The sequence below is a fragment of the Danio rerio genome, chromosome 16 (assembly GCF_049306965.1).
Source record: "Danio rerio strain Tuebingen ecotype United States chromosome 16, GRCz12tu, whole genome shotgun sequence".
NCBI classification, from domain to species: Eukaryota; Metazoa; Chordata; class Actinopteri; order Cypriniformes; family Danionidae; genus Danio; species Danio rerio.
The window spans coordinates 1,410,448-1,427,300 of record NC_133191.1 but is presented as its reverse complement, the minus strand read 5'-3'; the positions used below and the strand labels follow the sequence as shown (position 1 = coordinate 1,427,300).

Genomic DNA, 16,853 nt, shown 5'->3' with positions numbered 1-16,853 from the left:
TATATTAGTACTTATATACTGATTTGTACAAGCATTATACTTATAAATTATTTTATACTCATTTGCACAAGTATTATACGTATATATTATATTATACTATACTCATTTGTACAAGTATAATACTTATATATTAATACTTATATACTCTTAAGTACAATTATTATACTTATATATTGGTACTTATTTTAAACTCATTATAGTTCAAGTATTATTCTTATATATTACTTGTTTATTTGTACAATTATTATACTTATATATTAGTACTTATATACTCATAAGTATACTTATATAATGGTGCAAGTATTACTTATATATTAGTACTTATTTTAAACTCATTAGTACAATTATTATACTTGTATATTAGTACTTATATACTGATTTGTGCAAGTATTGTACTTATAAATTATATTATACTCATTTGTATTATACTTAATACTTATATACTCTTAAGTACAATTATTATACTTATATATTAGTACTTATTTTAAACTCATTAGTACAAGTATTATGCTTATATATTATTACTTGTTTATTTGTACAATTATTTTACTTATATATTAGTACTTATGTACTCATAAGTATACTTATATAATGGTGCAAGTATTACTTATATATTAGTACTTATTTTAAACTCATTAGTACAATTATTATACATGTATATTAGTACTTATATACTGATTTGTACAAGTATTATACTTATATATTATATTATACTCATTTGTACAAGTATTATACTTATATATTATATTATACTCATTTGTACAAGTATTATACTTATATATTAGTACTTATAAGCTCATTTGCAGAAGTATTATACTTATAAATTATATTATACTCATTTGTACAAGTACTCATTTGTAGCTAAGCTATTATACTTGTTTCTTTTATTCTTCTTTATATACATCTCTTTGCATTATAATTGTGTATGGATTGCCTTGCCTTTCTGTTTAACACCATATAGTGAAGTGTATTATATTTACTAATATTTTTTTTTCACCTGGTTGTTCAACAGACGAACACAGCTTCACAAATGCACTCTACTAGCGGGTTATGTTGCGACTAGAAAGCAACTGAGATATGGAGGAGGAGTTGCTTATTCCGGCTATTATACGTGACAAATGTTAATGTACGGCTGAACCGCACACTTTAACCCCTGCGGTGTCCCTGGGAGGAGCCCGTGACCCAAATGCGCTGTTGGAAAGCGGCAGATTTGAGAGTGATTTACTGTGAAAAGGTCACCATCTGCCCGCAGCGGATCCAGATCCCGGAGCCTCCTGCTCCCTTCTGAGGGCACTCATGCTGTATGGGCACAGAGCCCACCTCAGCGGCGCCCACTGCTGTTCCCGCAAAGTTCAGCTGATCAAACACACACACACAACAGAGTCTGGCTGCAGACACGATCTGCAGAAATGAGATCTGATGGTTTGGGCAGCCCTGGGCTACATTATAGCCTACACAGAGCAGGTTTGCGTTTTTTGGATGAATGATCTGTCTTGATGTGATGAAACATGTCCATACGCATCATTACAGATCGATATTGTTCATTTATTACTTTGTATTGTTATAAATAAACTAATAAATGTCTGTTTTATTGTCTCTGAAACATTTTATTGAGTAAAACTTTTACCAATCACCATTACCGCACTGCACTCTGGTGGTGAGGCTGAAGCATTGACTTTGTGTTTCACGAACACCCAATATATTTGGTCACACTTTACAATAAGGTTCATTAGTTAATGTTAATTAATGCATTTACTAACATGAACAAACAATGAACAACACATTTACTACAGTATTTCGTCATGTTAGTTAACGTTAGTTAATGTAAATACAGTAGTTCATTGTTAGTTCGTTAACTCATGGTGCATTAACTAACGTTAGCAAGCATGGACTTGGATGTTAATAATGCATTAGTAAATGTTCAATTGTGATTAATAAATGCTGTACATGTGTTGTTCATGATTAGTTCATGTTAGTAAATGCATTAACTAATGAACCTTATTGTAAAGTGTTACCCCAAAATTACTTTTACAGAATTTCAAAAAATAAGGTTTATATGGAGGTGATTATAGAAGCACGATTACATTTCCCCCCATTTTTTAATACGTTAATTAAAAATATATATAAAAATTTAATTATTTGTGTAAATTTAATTATGTTAAAGGTTTTATGAGGTTTTCCCATAGATGGGTTGCGAGTGGAAGGGCATCCACTGCGTAAAAACGTGCTGGATAAGTTGGCGGTTCATTCCACTGTGGCAACACCGGATTAATAAAGGGACTAAGCCGACAGGAGAATTAATGAATGAATATTTTATTAGGTTATAAGCAAAAAAATAAAAAATATAATAGATAAATAAAATTATATATATAAAAAACACTTTACTAGTACCAGGTTGGAGAACTGCCTTAATCCATTGTGGCTTAGATTCAACAAGCTACTGGAAATACTCCTCAGAGATCAAAGTTGCAGCAGATTTGTCCACATCCCAAAGGTGCTCTATTGGATTGAGATCCGGTGACTGTGGAGGCCATTTCAGTACAGTAAACTTGTTGTTCTGCTCACCAGTCTGAGATGATTGAGCTTTATGACATGTCGCAATATGACATCTATTGTCCAGTTTTGGTGAGTCTGTGTGAATTGTAGCCTCAGTTTCCTGTTCTTAGCTGACAGGAGCGGCACCCGGTGTGCTCTTCTGCTGCTGTAGCCCATCCGCCTCAAGGTTGGACGTGTTGTGTGTTCAGAGATGCTCTTCTGCAGAGCTCGGTTGTAACGAGTGCTTGTTTGAGTTACTGTTGCTGGAACCAGTCTGGCCATTCTCCTCTGGCCTCATCAACAAGGCATTTGCGTCCACAGAACTGCCGCTCACTGGATATTTCCTCTTTGTCGGAGCATTCTCTGTAAACCCTAGAGATGGTTGTGCGTGAAAATCCCAGTAGATCAGCAGTTTCTGAAATACTCAGAGCAGCCGGTCTGGCAGCAACAACCATGCCACGTTCAAAGTCTCTTAAATCCCCTTTATTTCCCATTCTGATGCTCACTTTGAACTGCAGCAGATCGTCTTGACAATGTCTGCATGCCTAAATACATTGAGCTGCTGCCATGTGATTGGCTGATTAGACATTAGCATTAACGAGGACAGGTGTACCTAATAAAGTGGCCGGTGAGTGTATATAAACGTTATACTAATATTAAATGCTGCATAAACATTTCATCAAAACTTCTTTTTAAAATACATTATCCACCAAACATATCGGACGAGTGATTATCACTGCATTACACGTTAAATATCAAGTCTTTTGTAAAGCAATTCTGACTTTACCTCCGTGAACATGTTCAGCACAGACGACAGGACAGTATCAGGGTTTCTGGTTTGTTTATTATGAATAATAACTGTGGTAAATCTGCGCACACTGTTTCTTGCATAACAAAGCAATGTAAATATAAAACAACGACGAGCCGATCTCGAACTTCCACAGACAGTAACTGATCCATTTAAGAAAAAAAATAAATTATCTGTCTTTCTCATAGATAAATAGCTAAGGGTTTCATATATAAAAGCATCTCTCAGACCTCTACAGAGCGTCTGCTACCTGTCTAAACGAGATAATATACATACAAAATATGTACAGGAACTCTCTCACACACACATAGACACATACACCACACAAACAACATATACACACATACTCCCCAACACACACACACACACACACACACACATACACAAATTCACTCTATTAGTGTCAGCATGTGTTTCTGCATGTACTGAACTGCTCTCTGCGTCCGCTGTGTGTGTGTGTGTGTCTAGTGGTTATACTGTAGCTATGAGCTGAAGCATGTCTGCTCTCAGACACAGTACGCTCTGACTGTACACGACTTTGGCTGAAATCACTACACTATTCGCATATTAGTTGATGAAGTAACTGCTCTAAATGCATTGAACACGTTCCCATAACAGCCGTACTGTATATCAGCGGCTTCATAATACACGATATGCACAACTGCAGATAACGATAATGATATTAAATGGGTGATTGTGATCCTGCGAGGAGCACTTTGTTTACATTTACACTGTGGCCAGCCGAGACAACAACTAAAACATCATCACAGAAAAATGACCACAACTAAACAAGAATGGCTGATGTACACTCAGAAACTCAGCTCCTTTATAGCTCAGGAATCATTAGATTTACAGTAGATTTCCAGAACTTCTATTATTCTCGCTTACAATTTACACAAGAGACGAGAGGCGCTCGCTTCAAGAGGAGAATGTGCTGCTGTCTACATTACGAATGACAGAATGTGCATTAAAATTTCTGAATTCTGTCCACTTTTCACTCCCACCACAGTCTGCTGAAGGATTTACTACATTAAAATGTAGACAACTATAGTATATTACAGTTTAGCATACTATAGTATTAACTATAGTGAATTAATAAACTGGGGTAAATACAGCAGAGCTGCTACAGTAAATGACATATTATAGTGTTTAGTTGCTTATATTATTCATTCATTCATTTTCCTTCGGCTTAGCTCCTTTATTCATCAGGGGTCACCACAGCGGAATGAACCGCCAACTATTCCAGCATATGTTTTACACAGCGAATGCCCTTCCAGCTGCAACCCAATCCTGGGAAACACCCATACACTCTCACATTTACATATACACTACGTCCAATTTCATTCATTCATTCATTCGTTCATTTTCCTTCGGCTTAGTCCCTTTATTCATCAGGGGTCACCACAGCGGAATGAACCGCCAACTATTCCAGCATATGTTTTAAACAGCGGATGCCACTCCAGCTGCAACTCAAATCTGCCCTGCTGAGAAAACAGCTTAAACCAGCCTAAGCCGGCTGGATTTAAAGGGGTTTTGGCCATTTCCAGGCTGGTTTCCAGTTATTTTCCAGTCTGGTCTTAGCTGGTCAGAAAAATGGCCAGCTAAAACCAGCTTGACCAGCTTGGTTTGAGCTGGACTCCTAAGCTTGTCAAGGTGGTTTAAGCTGGTCATCTCCCTGCCTAACCAGCTGGACTAATACTTTCGCCTGGCGCCGCATCGTGCACCTCGGCTGACTTGCGTGCACACCTCGCAAAACACACAAGGCTTTTATACCTGATGCGTTCGCCATTGTGATATTATTTAAAACGACAGGGGGGCGGATAAAAGAAACTGACCGCAAAGTCAGACGGACAAACAGAGAAGTAGAAAGTATCATTCAAGATTTTTAAACTAATAATTTTTTATTGTTTTTATACATTATTTTAATATTTATCGGGATTTTAAGAGCTGTAATTCAGTTTCTGACTGCCTTAAAGCTGAAATATCAAATATAATATCAACAAAGGCACAGCAAACACTGTAACGGTTATCGCACATACAGTATAGTACAGTTATAAGTAGATTTACTATACTAATTAATGCGTTCATTTTACTATAGTAGCTGCTGTGACTAACAGAACACATTAATGCAATTTACTGTAGTGTGTAATATAGTTATAGTAAATTTACAATAGTAATCCATGTGTTGGCGGCACGGTGGCTCAGTGGTTATCACTGTGGCCTTACAGCAAGAAGGTCGCTGGTTCGAGTCTCGGTTGGGTCAGTTGGCATTTCTATCTGGAGTTTGCATGTTCTCCCCATGTTGGCGTGGGTTTCCTCTGGGTGCTCCGGTTTCCCCCACAGTCCAAACACATGCGCTATAGGGGAATTGATCAACTAAATTGGCTGTAGTGTATGAGTGTGTGTGTGAATGAGTGTGTATGGGAGTATCCCAGTACTGGGAAGGGCATCCGCTGTGTACAACATATGCTGGAATAGTTGGCGGTTCATTCCACTGTGGTGACCACTGATGAATAAAGGGACTAAGCTTAAGGAAAATGAATGAATTCAAGTGTTTATTTTACTATAGTAGTTTCTATAACCGGTAGAATTACCAAATCAATGCAATTTACTGTAGTAATCTTCAAAAACACTACAGTATTCAATCACACTATCTTCTATAGCACATTTACTCTGAAATACCATAGTATTTTTTCCCATGGGATGTATTTTTAGTGCTAATGCAACATCATTTAGTGGACATTGTATATATTATCTTTCCTAGAGATGGCTTGCGGCTGGAAGGGCATCCGCTGTGTAAAACTTGCTGGATAAGTTGGCGGTTCATTCCGCTGTGGCAACCCTGGATTGATAAAGGGACTAACCCGACAGGAAAATGAATGAATGCATGAATATATAATCATTCATATTTTGGTCATGTGACGACTGTGTGAATCAAATTATGCTGACTGACTTATGGACAACACGCAACACTTTATATGTGACAAAAGCATCTTCTAGAATATCTTCATATACGCCTCCGTGCATTTGGGATTAAAGGAATGGTTATGTGTTTGATGGCGACTCTTCATCAATGTGGAAAGAGAACATAATCAATCATCTGAGCCCACATTCAGTCAGATATTACAGAAACACTCCACTTTATTTTGTAAATAGGCTCATCTTACAGCTCCTCTAGAGCTAAACAGGTGAGTTTCCAAAATTTCTGAATCCATTCAGCCTATCTCCGGGACTGGCGGGAGATCTTTTAGCTTAGCTTAGCATAGATCATTGAATCAGATTAGACCATTAGCATTTCGTTTAAAAAATTCTAAACAGATGCTGTTATGAAAATACTCCACATAGAGTGTTATAGCATTTTTTCTTTCAGTTGGTTGCTATGAGGGTGGCACGGTGGCGCAATGGTTTGCACCATCACCTCACAACAAGAAGGTCGCTAGTTTGAGTCCCGGCTGGTTTCTATGTAGAGCTATAGGGGAATTGATTAACTAAATTGGCTGTAGTGTATGAGTGTGTAAGTGAATAAGTGTGTATGGGTGTTTCCCAATACTGGGTTGCCCCTGAAAGAGCATCCGCTGTGTAAAGCATATGCTGGAATAGTTGGTGGTTCATTCCACTGTGGTGGCCCCGGATTAATAAAGGGACTAAGCCAAAGGAAAGTAAATGATACAGTGTATTATCGCTATACCATTACAAGTTAAAAGTCTTTAGCAGATTATTTGTTGACAGTGTATAGTCCCGCCCCTCCTCCACTGTGATTGGTCGGCTAGCTTAAAAGTGACACTGTAAGCAACCAAGCTTGAGAATAAAAACACTTCGGGTGGACACAATGCTAAACTAGCTATTTTTAAAATTTTGAGTAAGATGCTAATGGTCTAATCCGATTCAATGATTTATGCTAAGCTAAGCTAAAGGTGCAAACCTGGAGAAAGACTGAATGCATTAGAAAATTGGTAAAACTCACCTGTTTAGCTCTAGGGGAGCTGTAAAACGAGAGAAAAAGTAGAGTTTACTTCTATGCTTTTAATTTAAAGGGACGGTTCACCCCAAAACTCACTATTACACTCCTTCACGTGGTTTCAAACACTGACTTCCATAGTAGAAAAAACAAATTCAATGGGAGTCAATGTTTATCCGCTTTCTTTACAATATCTTCTTTGCGTTCAACAGAAGAAAGGAACGTAAACAGATTTGATGGGTGAGTAAATGATGACAGCGTTTTCATTTGTGGGTGAACTGGCCCTTTAAGAGGATGCTGATCTCAGCTCAGTTCAACCTGGAAATCTCTCCAAGTGAATCTGACCTGCCTGTGATTGGCTGGTAGAACTGTAAAGCGCTCTGTGATTGGCCGTGTCTGTGCATAGGCTTAATGTCTTTTGGCCCGCTGAGCACTTTGGGTACAGGAGGCGCAGCAGGCCGTCTTGTAATAGGAGTAGACGCAGAGCCGAGCCTGAACCACCATTACACAGTTATGCCGTCTGTCTTTACAGTTCTCATCTGCGAAGAGAGAAACAGGATGAGAAATGGGTTATCATCTGAATAAAGGGGTCATGTACATCCAGACGGCTATTATCGCAGTATAAAGCAGCTTAATTCTGTGAAAACAACCGGCTGGATGTACTTTATCCTGCTTATTGCATGACTACTTGCCACTATTAGACACAACACATTGATCTGAGCTGTAACAGTTTAGTAGCTCTTTAATTAGATGTAAAGCTTGCAGAAAGAAATGGGATGAATGCAACCTACACTAAACTACCTTTTGTTGTTATTATTCAGTCACAAGATGGCGCCAAACAGTCAAGAACAGCAGATAAACATATAGATGCATGAATATATACAGTTGCTATCAGCATATAATATACATTGGTCCATGGTGTACACTGGCGTCATGGTGGCACAGTGGGTAGCATGATCGCCTCACAGCAAGAAGATCGCTGGTTCGAGTCCCAGCTGGATCAGATGGCGTTTCTGTGTGGAGTTTGCATGTTCTCCCCTTGGGTTTCCTCTGGGTGCCCCCCTGGTCCAAACACATGCGCTATAGGGGAATTGATTAACTAAATTGGCTATGGTGTATGAGTGTGTGTGTGAATGTGAGTGTGCATGGGTGTTTCCCTGTACTGGGTTGCAGCTGGAAGGGCATCCGCTGTGTGAAACATATGCTGCGTAAGTTGGCGGTTCAATCCCCTGTGGTGACCCCTCATGAATAAAAGGACTAAGCCGAAGGAAAATGAATGAATGAATTTTCAGCAGAGAAAAATTGAGTGCATCCCTAATTTTTGGGGCAATATTTTTGTGAAAATGGGTTGCATCCCTAAACAATACACTTAGTAGTGAAAAAGGATGAGAGAGGTGTTATATAAGGAGTAGTATACATCTAGCTGGTTGTTCTTCCAGAATAAAGCCTGACAGTATTAACCTGCATATTTATGTGAAAACAACCGGCTGGATGTACTTTATCCTGCTTATTACATGACTACATGCCACAATACTACACTATTAAAGACGCAGAACATTGATCTGAGCTGTAATAGTTTACTAGCCAGCTTTTTAAAATTAAACGTGAAGCTTGCAGGAGGAGAAACGGCTGAAGGCAGGTCACACTAACCTACCTGTTATTATTATCATTCTGTCGCAAGATGGCGCCAAACAGCCAAGAACAACAGAGTAACAGATAAGCATATAAATATAAGAATATACAGCAGGATGAGCCTGTGTTATTAGTTGAATCAGTTGTTATCAGTGAATAGCTTACAATATAACCCACACACATACACACACACACACACACACACCCACACACACAGCTTTCTTTATGAGGATTCTCATAGCTGTAATGATGTTTTCACTGTAGAGACTGTATAATCTCTCCTCTACTTCAATCCTAACACTAAACTCAACCCTCACAGCAAACACTCTGCATTTTTATACTTTCGAAATACTTCATTTATGAATTGTTTTCCTCATGGGGACCAAAAAATGTCCACAACTTCAAAACTTACTGGTATTGCTATACTTGTGGGGACGTTTGGTTCCCACAATGTAAGGAATACAGGGTATACACACACACACACACACACAGACTAACCTTCGAAGGGACTGCAGGGAATGGTGTTGCAGGGCTGCTGGTGTGCAGGTCTGGCGTCTGGATGGCAGGTGGCGCTGTGCTGCTTGTCAGGTGTGAGGCAGCGCACCTCTCGCGTCTGGAGCCCTTCACCACAGGAGCGAGAGCACTGCACACATGATAAATGTAGACTTTTAACATTTACTTGTTGCGATTAATTGCTGAAACGTATATCACAATACATAAGAAGCAAAAAAGGTAGCATTCATTATACTATATAAACATGAGGGCAAAATTATTCACCGTCTTGTGAAATCTTTGTTTAATGTTTAATGCCGCAAAAATATTTTCTTTTTTACCATTTTTTAAGGCCAATATCATTAGCCCCTTTAAGATATTCATTTGTTTATATGTCTACAGAACAAACCAATTACCTGGTTTGACAGACAAACATACAGATGGACTGACAGACAGACGGACTTACGGACAGACAGACAAACAAACAGTCAGACGGATGGACAGACAGACAGATGGACGGACGGACGGACAGATAATTGAACAGATAGACAAACTGACAGATGGAGAGACAGACAGACAGACAGACAGACGGACGGACGGGCAGAAAGGCAGATGGACGAACAGACAGACAGAGGGACAGACAGATACGACAGATAGATGGACAGACAGACAGATGAACAGGCAGACAGATGGACAAACAGACGGAAGGACAGACAGAGAGACAGACAGATAATTGGACAGATAGACAAACAGACAGATGGAGAGACAGACAGATGGACAAACGGGCAGACAGGCAGACGGACAGAGGGATGGACAGATAAGACAGACAAACAGACAAGACGGACAGAAAGATGGACGAATGGACGGACATATAGACGGATGGACAAACAGACAAATGGACAAACAGACAGACGGACTTACGGACAGACAGAGGGACGGACAGATGGACAGACAGACAAACAAATGGATGGACAGATAGAAGGACAGACAGACAGACAGACAGATAGACAGACAGACGGACAGTGAGATGGACAAACAGATAGACAAACACAGACACTTAGGTAGGCAGACGGCTGCAGGTGCTCACCGTGCTCCAGTCGGTGGTGAACCACTGTGGTGTGCAGGGCTGCAGCTCACAGGGCTGCACAGGTGAGGGTTTCTCCAGGTGAGAGCAGTCGCTGGAGCTGCTGACCGTAAACTCACTGCCGCTCTTCCTCACACAGATGACGTCTCTGCGCTGAGTTCCGTTTCCACACACTGCGTTACACTGACAAAACACAACACAGAGAACACACACACAGACCAAAACAAGTCTGCTTCACTTATTCTGAACTATTATGTATTTCTGTTCTGCATTGTGCGGTGATAGCTTATCAGCTCTTCATTACTCATTGCAACTTTATCCTCAAATGACATTGTCGTCTATATTCAATTATGTTACATTTTAATCTACTCTCTATTTCTATTCCTCACAGAATAAGCCCAACAGCTTTATCAGCAGCTGTTGTGTAAGGCTGAATGGTTGATTCTGCAAGAAACACCGGCTGGATGTACTTTATCCCTTACTTATAGTTGTGTGTGCAGTAGACTCACGTATCCCCAGGGCCCGGTGTACCACAGGTATGTGGCTGTACAGGGGCCACCGTTACAGGCCTTCATGTCTGCAGGTTTGTCCCCGACACACTCCAGTCCTCCGTCTCCTTCTCTCCGGCCTCCAGCGCTCACACACACCACCTCCCTGCGCTGCACACCCGGCCCGCACTCCGCAGAACACTGACACAAACAGGAGCCAGAGTTTAACACACTGCGTTATGCAAATCAAGAGGAGTCTGATTGGTTGGTCAGTACTCACAGTGTGTGTCCAATCAGTGAAGTACCAGTTGGTGACGCACGGACCCATGTGACAGTCCTCGCTGTGCTGTGGGCGGAGCCTGTCATTGCACTCCCGGTCATTCACAGTGTTGCCGTGGTTACTGACACAACGCACATTCCTGGTTCTCTTTCCCATTCCACAATCCACCGAACACTGTCGGAAAACACACGCATTTGCACAATTACAACAGTTAAAATATGCCTGAACACATGCTATCTGTGCAAAAACAAACACAGAAACGCAGAAACTCGTAACTTTGTCCAATAAAAATGAAAGCAGATCCAATGTGCTCTCGTAACAGCCGCTAGGAGTCATGGCCTTAAGCGCCCTTGTTAGAACAACCAACTCTCATACAAAGAATCGCCATTTTAATCCCAGCTTGGAATGGGATGGGTGCAGTTGGACCGGTGGGTTACATGTGGGGGCTCGTCCGGGATGGGAGTGAGGTTTAGAGGGGTGACTGTCATTGAGGGCAGCCAGCAAAGTGCTATGCAGGTAAACCTCACTCCTCTGACCTCAAAAGGTGATCCAGTGCACAACGCTAGAGGCCATGGTCTTTAGCCACCTTGTTAGACCAACCAACTCCCATACAAAGAATCACCAGTTTGATCCTAGCTCTATACGGGATGGGTGAAGTAGGACTGGTGGGGTACACTTGGAGGCTAGTCTGGAATGAGTGTAAGGTTTGGGGGGGTGTATTGGAGGCTAGCTAGCGAAGGGCTATGTGGGTAAACCTCACTCTGACCTCAAAAGGTGCTCTAGCCATAGATACTGGTGGGATACATGTGGGGGCTCGTCCGGGATGGGAGTGAGGTTTATAAGGTTTAAAGGGGTAAGTGTCATTGAGGCCAGCTTGCAAAGTGCCTTGACCTCAAAAGGTGCTCTAGCCGTAGATGCTAGAGGCCATGGTATTTACCATCCTTGTTAGAGCAACTAACTCTCATACAAAGAATCGCCATTTCAATCCCAGCTTGGAACAGAATGAGTGCAGCAGGACTGGTGGGTTACATGTGGGGGCTCGTCCGGGATGCTAGTGAGGTTTAGAGGGGTGGGTGTCATTGAGGTCAGCTTGCAAAGTGCCATGCAGGTAAACCTCACTCCTCTGACCTGTGCTCTAGAGATGCTAGATGCCATGGTCTTTAGCCTCCTTGTTAGAGCAACCGACTCCCATGCAAAGAATTGCTGGTTCGATCCCTGCTCAGAAAGACATGGGTGCAGTAGGACCTGTGGGTTACACTTGGGGGCTCGTCCGGGATGGGAGTGAGGTTTAGAGGGGTGACTGCCATTGAGACCAGCTAGCAAAGTGCTATGCAGGTAAACCTCACTCCTCTGACCTCAAAAGGTGATCCAGTGCACGACGCTAGAGGCCATGGTCTTTAGCCTCCTTGTTAGACCATCCAACTCCCATACAAAGAATCACCAGTTTGATCCTAGCTCTATACGGGATGGGTGAAGTAGGACTGGTGGGGTACACTTGGAGGCTAGTCTGGAATGAGTGTGAGGTTTGGGGGGGGGGGGGTGTATTGGAGGCTAGCTAGCGAAGGGCTATGTGGGTAAACCTCACTCCTCTGACCTCAAAAGGTGCTCTAGCCATAGATACTGGAGGGTTACATTTGGGGGCTCGTCCGGGATGGGAGTCAGGTTTATGAGGTTTAGAGGGGTAAGTGTCATTGAGGCCAGCTTGCAAAGTGCCTTGACCTCAAAAGGTGCTCAAGCCATAGACGCTAGAGGCCATGGTATTTAGCATCCTTGTTAGAGCAACTACCTCTCATACAAAGAATCGCCATTTCAATCCCAGCTTGGAACAGAATGAGTGCAGCAGGACTGGTGGGTTACATGTGGGGGCTCGTCCGGGATGCTAGTGAGGTTTAGAGGGGTGGGTGTCATTGAGGTCAGCTTGCAAAGTGCCATGCAGGTAAACCTCGCTCCTCTGACCTGTGCTCTAGAGATGCTAGATGCCATGGTCTTTAGCCTCCTTGTTAGAGCAACCGACTCCCATGCAAAGAATTGCTGGTTCGATCCCTGCTCAGAAAGACATGGGTGCAGTAGGACCTGTGGGTTACACGTAGGGGCTCTTCCGGGATGGGAGTGAGCCTAGGGGGGTGAGTGTAATGGAGGCCAGCTAGCGAAGTGTCCTCACTCCTCTAACCACAAAAGGTGCTCTAGCGACAGATGCTAGAGGCCATGGTCTTTAGCCTCCTTGTTAGAGCAACTGACTCCCATGCAAAGAATTGCCGGTTAGATCTAAGCTCAAAACAAGATAGGTGCAGTAGGATCGGTGGGTTACACGAGAGGGGATCATCTGGTATGGGAGTGAGGTTTACGGGGTTGAGTTTAATGGAGGCCAGCTAGCGAAGTGCTATGCGGGTAAACCTCACACCTCTGACCTTAAAAGGTGCTCTAGCGACAAATGTCATGGCCTTTAGCCTCTTTGTTAGAGCAACCGACTCCCATATAAAGAATCGCTGATTTGGTCCCAGCTCAAAATGGGATGGCTGCAGAAGAACCAGTGGGTTGCACGAGGGGGCTCGTCCGAGATGGGAGTGAGGTTTAGGGAGTTGAGTGTAGCAGAGGCCAGCTAGCAAAGTGCTATGTGGGTAAACCTCACTCCTTTGACCTCAAAAGGTGCTCTAGTGACAACTGCCATGGTCTTTAGCCTACTTATTAGAGCAACCATCTCCTATCCAAAGAATCGCTGGTTGGATCCCAGCGTTGAATGGGATGTGTGCAGTAGGACTGGAGAGTTACAGTTGCCTAGTGCACTTCTTTTTGCCTTGTCAACAAAAAAGGCAGTGTGGTGCAGCTTGCATTCTCATGATGGAGTAACACATTCGGTGTGATCGGCCCCTCATTTCATATTCATTTGTACAATCATATCCGTACATTTTACTATGATTTGCTCATCCCCAACCCTAAACTTACACAAAGGAAATCATATAAATGTGTAGGAATTGCTTGGTGCGGTATGTCTCACCGTGCTCCAGTTGGTGCTGATCTCCCAGTGTGAACAGACGCGCGGGTGGCAGGGCTGTGTGGCGTTGGGACGGCTAAGACCAGCGCAGCGCTGAGGGTGGACCATCGTTGAGCGGTTCCCAAAGCTCTGCCTGCACTGTATCTGACGCTGCTGAACACCCCAACCACAGGAAACACTGCACTCTGACCACGCCCCCATATCCCAGCTACACACACACACACACACACGTTAACTGAGATAGATGGTCTATCTATGGGAACTATGGTAACACAGCTACAGAATCTGAATCTGGGATGTTGCTAACAAGTTTAGCATTTTCCTGTTGTGAATTAACATCATGCCATGTAGCATATAGCATGTTGTTTACTTCTTTATAGCATGTTTATCTTGAAGCTATAATGTTTTAATATACTTGCGAGAATAAATTAGCATAATGCTAGCATTTTTCTAGCATGTTTAACATGTTTTAGCATTGCAAACTAACTGTTGATCAATTGAATGCATCTTTGTCAAATAAACATGTTAGTTTTTTAAAGAAAAATTTAATTCACAGTTAGCCTACTCACAATGGTGGACATGGATGAACATTACATGGTTCCTCCTCTGGCGTGGGTTTGGTTGCAGAGTCACACCTCCTCTCGTGAACCTCCTGTTCTGTGTGTCTGTTCACACACACAATCTCTCTGTACTGAGAGCCTGAGTACACACAAGCAGATACACACACATGAAAACGATTCAAAACTACCCACATGAGAAATACTGTAGTAACTTAATCATTCATTTTTCTTAGGCTTAATTCCTGATTTATCAGAGGTCGCCACAGCGGAATGAACAGCCTGTAGTAAACTAAATTCAATGCTAATATAGTAAAACTATTTGTTTTGTAATGCTTTAAACCATATTACAGTAAAGTACTTAAATTAAATTTTGTGTGGTAATTTTATAGTTGCTATGGCAACACTACTACAGTAAGTACGTAAATAAAATTTGTTGCAATAATTCTATAGTTGCTATGGCAACACAACAACTACAGTAAAAGTATGTAAATTAAATTTGTTGCGATAATTCTATAGTTGCTATGGCAACACAAAAACAACAATAACGTACTTAAATTTGTTGTGGTAATTCTATAGTTGCTATGGTAACACATCGACTACAGTAAAGTACTTAAATTAAATTTGTTGTGGTAATTCTACAGTTGCTATGGTAATACTACAACTACATTAAAGTACGTAAATTAAATTTCTTCATTAATTCTTTAGTTGCTATGTCAACACAAAAACTACAATTACGTACCTAAATTCAAATTGTTTTGGTAATTCTATAGTTACTATGGCAACACAACAGCTACTGTAAAGTACTTTAATTAAATTTGATGTAATTCTATAGTTGCTATGGCAACACAACGACTACAGTAAAGTTCATTCATTCATTCATTTTCTTTTCGGCTTAGTCCCTTTATTAATCGCCACAGCGGAATGAACCGCCAGCTTATCCAGCACGTTTTTTCGCTATTGCACCACTGCGTTGCCCCTACAGTAAAGTACTAAAATTAAATTTGTTGTGGTAATACTATAGTTGCTATGGCAACACAACAACTATGATAAAGTACTTAAATTAAATTTGTTGTGGTAATTCTATAGTTGCTATGCCAACGCGACAACTACGATAAAATACTTAAATTAAATTTGTTGTGGTAATTTTATAGTTGCTATGGCAACGCGACAACTACGATAAAATACTTAAATTAAATTTGTTGTGGTAATTCTGTAGTTGCTATGGTAACACAACAACTACTGTAATGTACATTAATTAAATATGTTGTGGTAATTTTACAGTTGCTATGGTAACAACAACTTTACTAGAGTACTTGAATTATTCTATTGTGGTAATACTGTAGTTTCTATGGTAACACAACAACTACAGAACAGTACTTGAATAAATCCGTGACACACACTTTAATCTAGTATTGTTCCAAAACACTATAGTACTTAATATAGTATTTTTTTTTAAATGTTATTACACATAAATGAACTGTGTAAACAAATGGCAATGTATTCTGGGTGGCTGTTTACACCCTCGAGTCTCTGTGAACTTGGTCTCCAGATACTGCTTGGGTTCTGTGGAATCTGTTTTACTATTCCTGCTATAGTAAACATGTAAAAATAGGAAGCGTGCTTTGCCAATATATGCAGTTTAATGCAGCATGCCAACCTGCAGCTGTTTAAACACACCAGGAGGAGGAGGCAGAGAGCAAACTCACACTGGCCACTTCAGATTAATGAAAAACAGTGGTGAGAAACACACACACACACACACACACACACACACACACACACACACACACACACCCCACCCCTACACACACACACACACACGCATGCACACGGAGAGAGAAACTCCTTAACAGTCTGGCACACGAACACTCTTTTCCACAGCGTTGGCTCTGGTCTTGTGTCAGTAGGCAACGGGTTCATGTTCAGTGAGTGATTCCAGCTCTACTTTTACAAATAAACACTCTGGAGCACAGGTTAAACCCTGACACACTCAGTAACGTCTCATGTAAAACTCATAACAGCAG

At 41.3% G+C, this 16,853-nt stretch overlaps 1 protein-coding gene across 2 annotated transcripts in view; it reads right to left on the bottom strand.

Annotated features, from left to right (window-relative positions):
- Positions 1-3,361: 3,361 nt before the first annotated feature.
- Positions 3,362-16,853, bottom strand: part of adamtsl4 (ADAMTS-like 4) — a 76,745-nt gene continuing 63,253 nt past the window's right edge. The window contains exons 11-18 of one of the 2 annotated variants that reach the window (XR_012391880.1): positions 14,839-14,968; positions 14,273-14,477; positions 11,278-11,451; positions 11,019-11,198; positions 10,513-10,692; positions 9,432-9,576; positions 7,014-7,840; positions 3,362-4,580 (exon numbers count right to left, since the gene is read on the bottom strand). Coding sequence is in view for 1 of the 2 variants with exons in the window: in XM_021466792.3 (XP_021322467.2) it covers positions 7,710-7,840; positions 9,432-9,576; positions 10,513-10,692; positions 11,019-11,198; positions 11,278-11,451; positions 14,273-14,477; positions 14,839-14,968 (1,145 nt within the window). In the remaining variant the exon portion in view is untranslated. Of the gene's footprint in view, positions 7,841-9,431; positions 9,577-10,512; positions 10,693-11,018; positions 11,199-11,277; positions 11,452-14,272; positions 14,478-14,838; positions 14,969-16,853 lie in introns of both variants that reach the window. The other variant, XM_021466792.3, reaches the window with a different exon arrangement.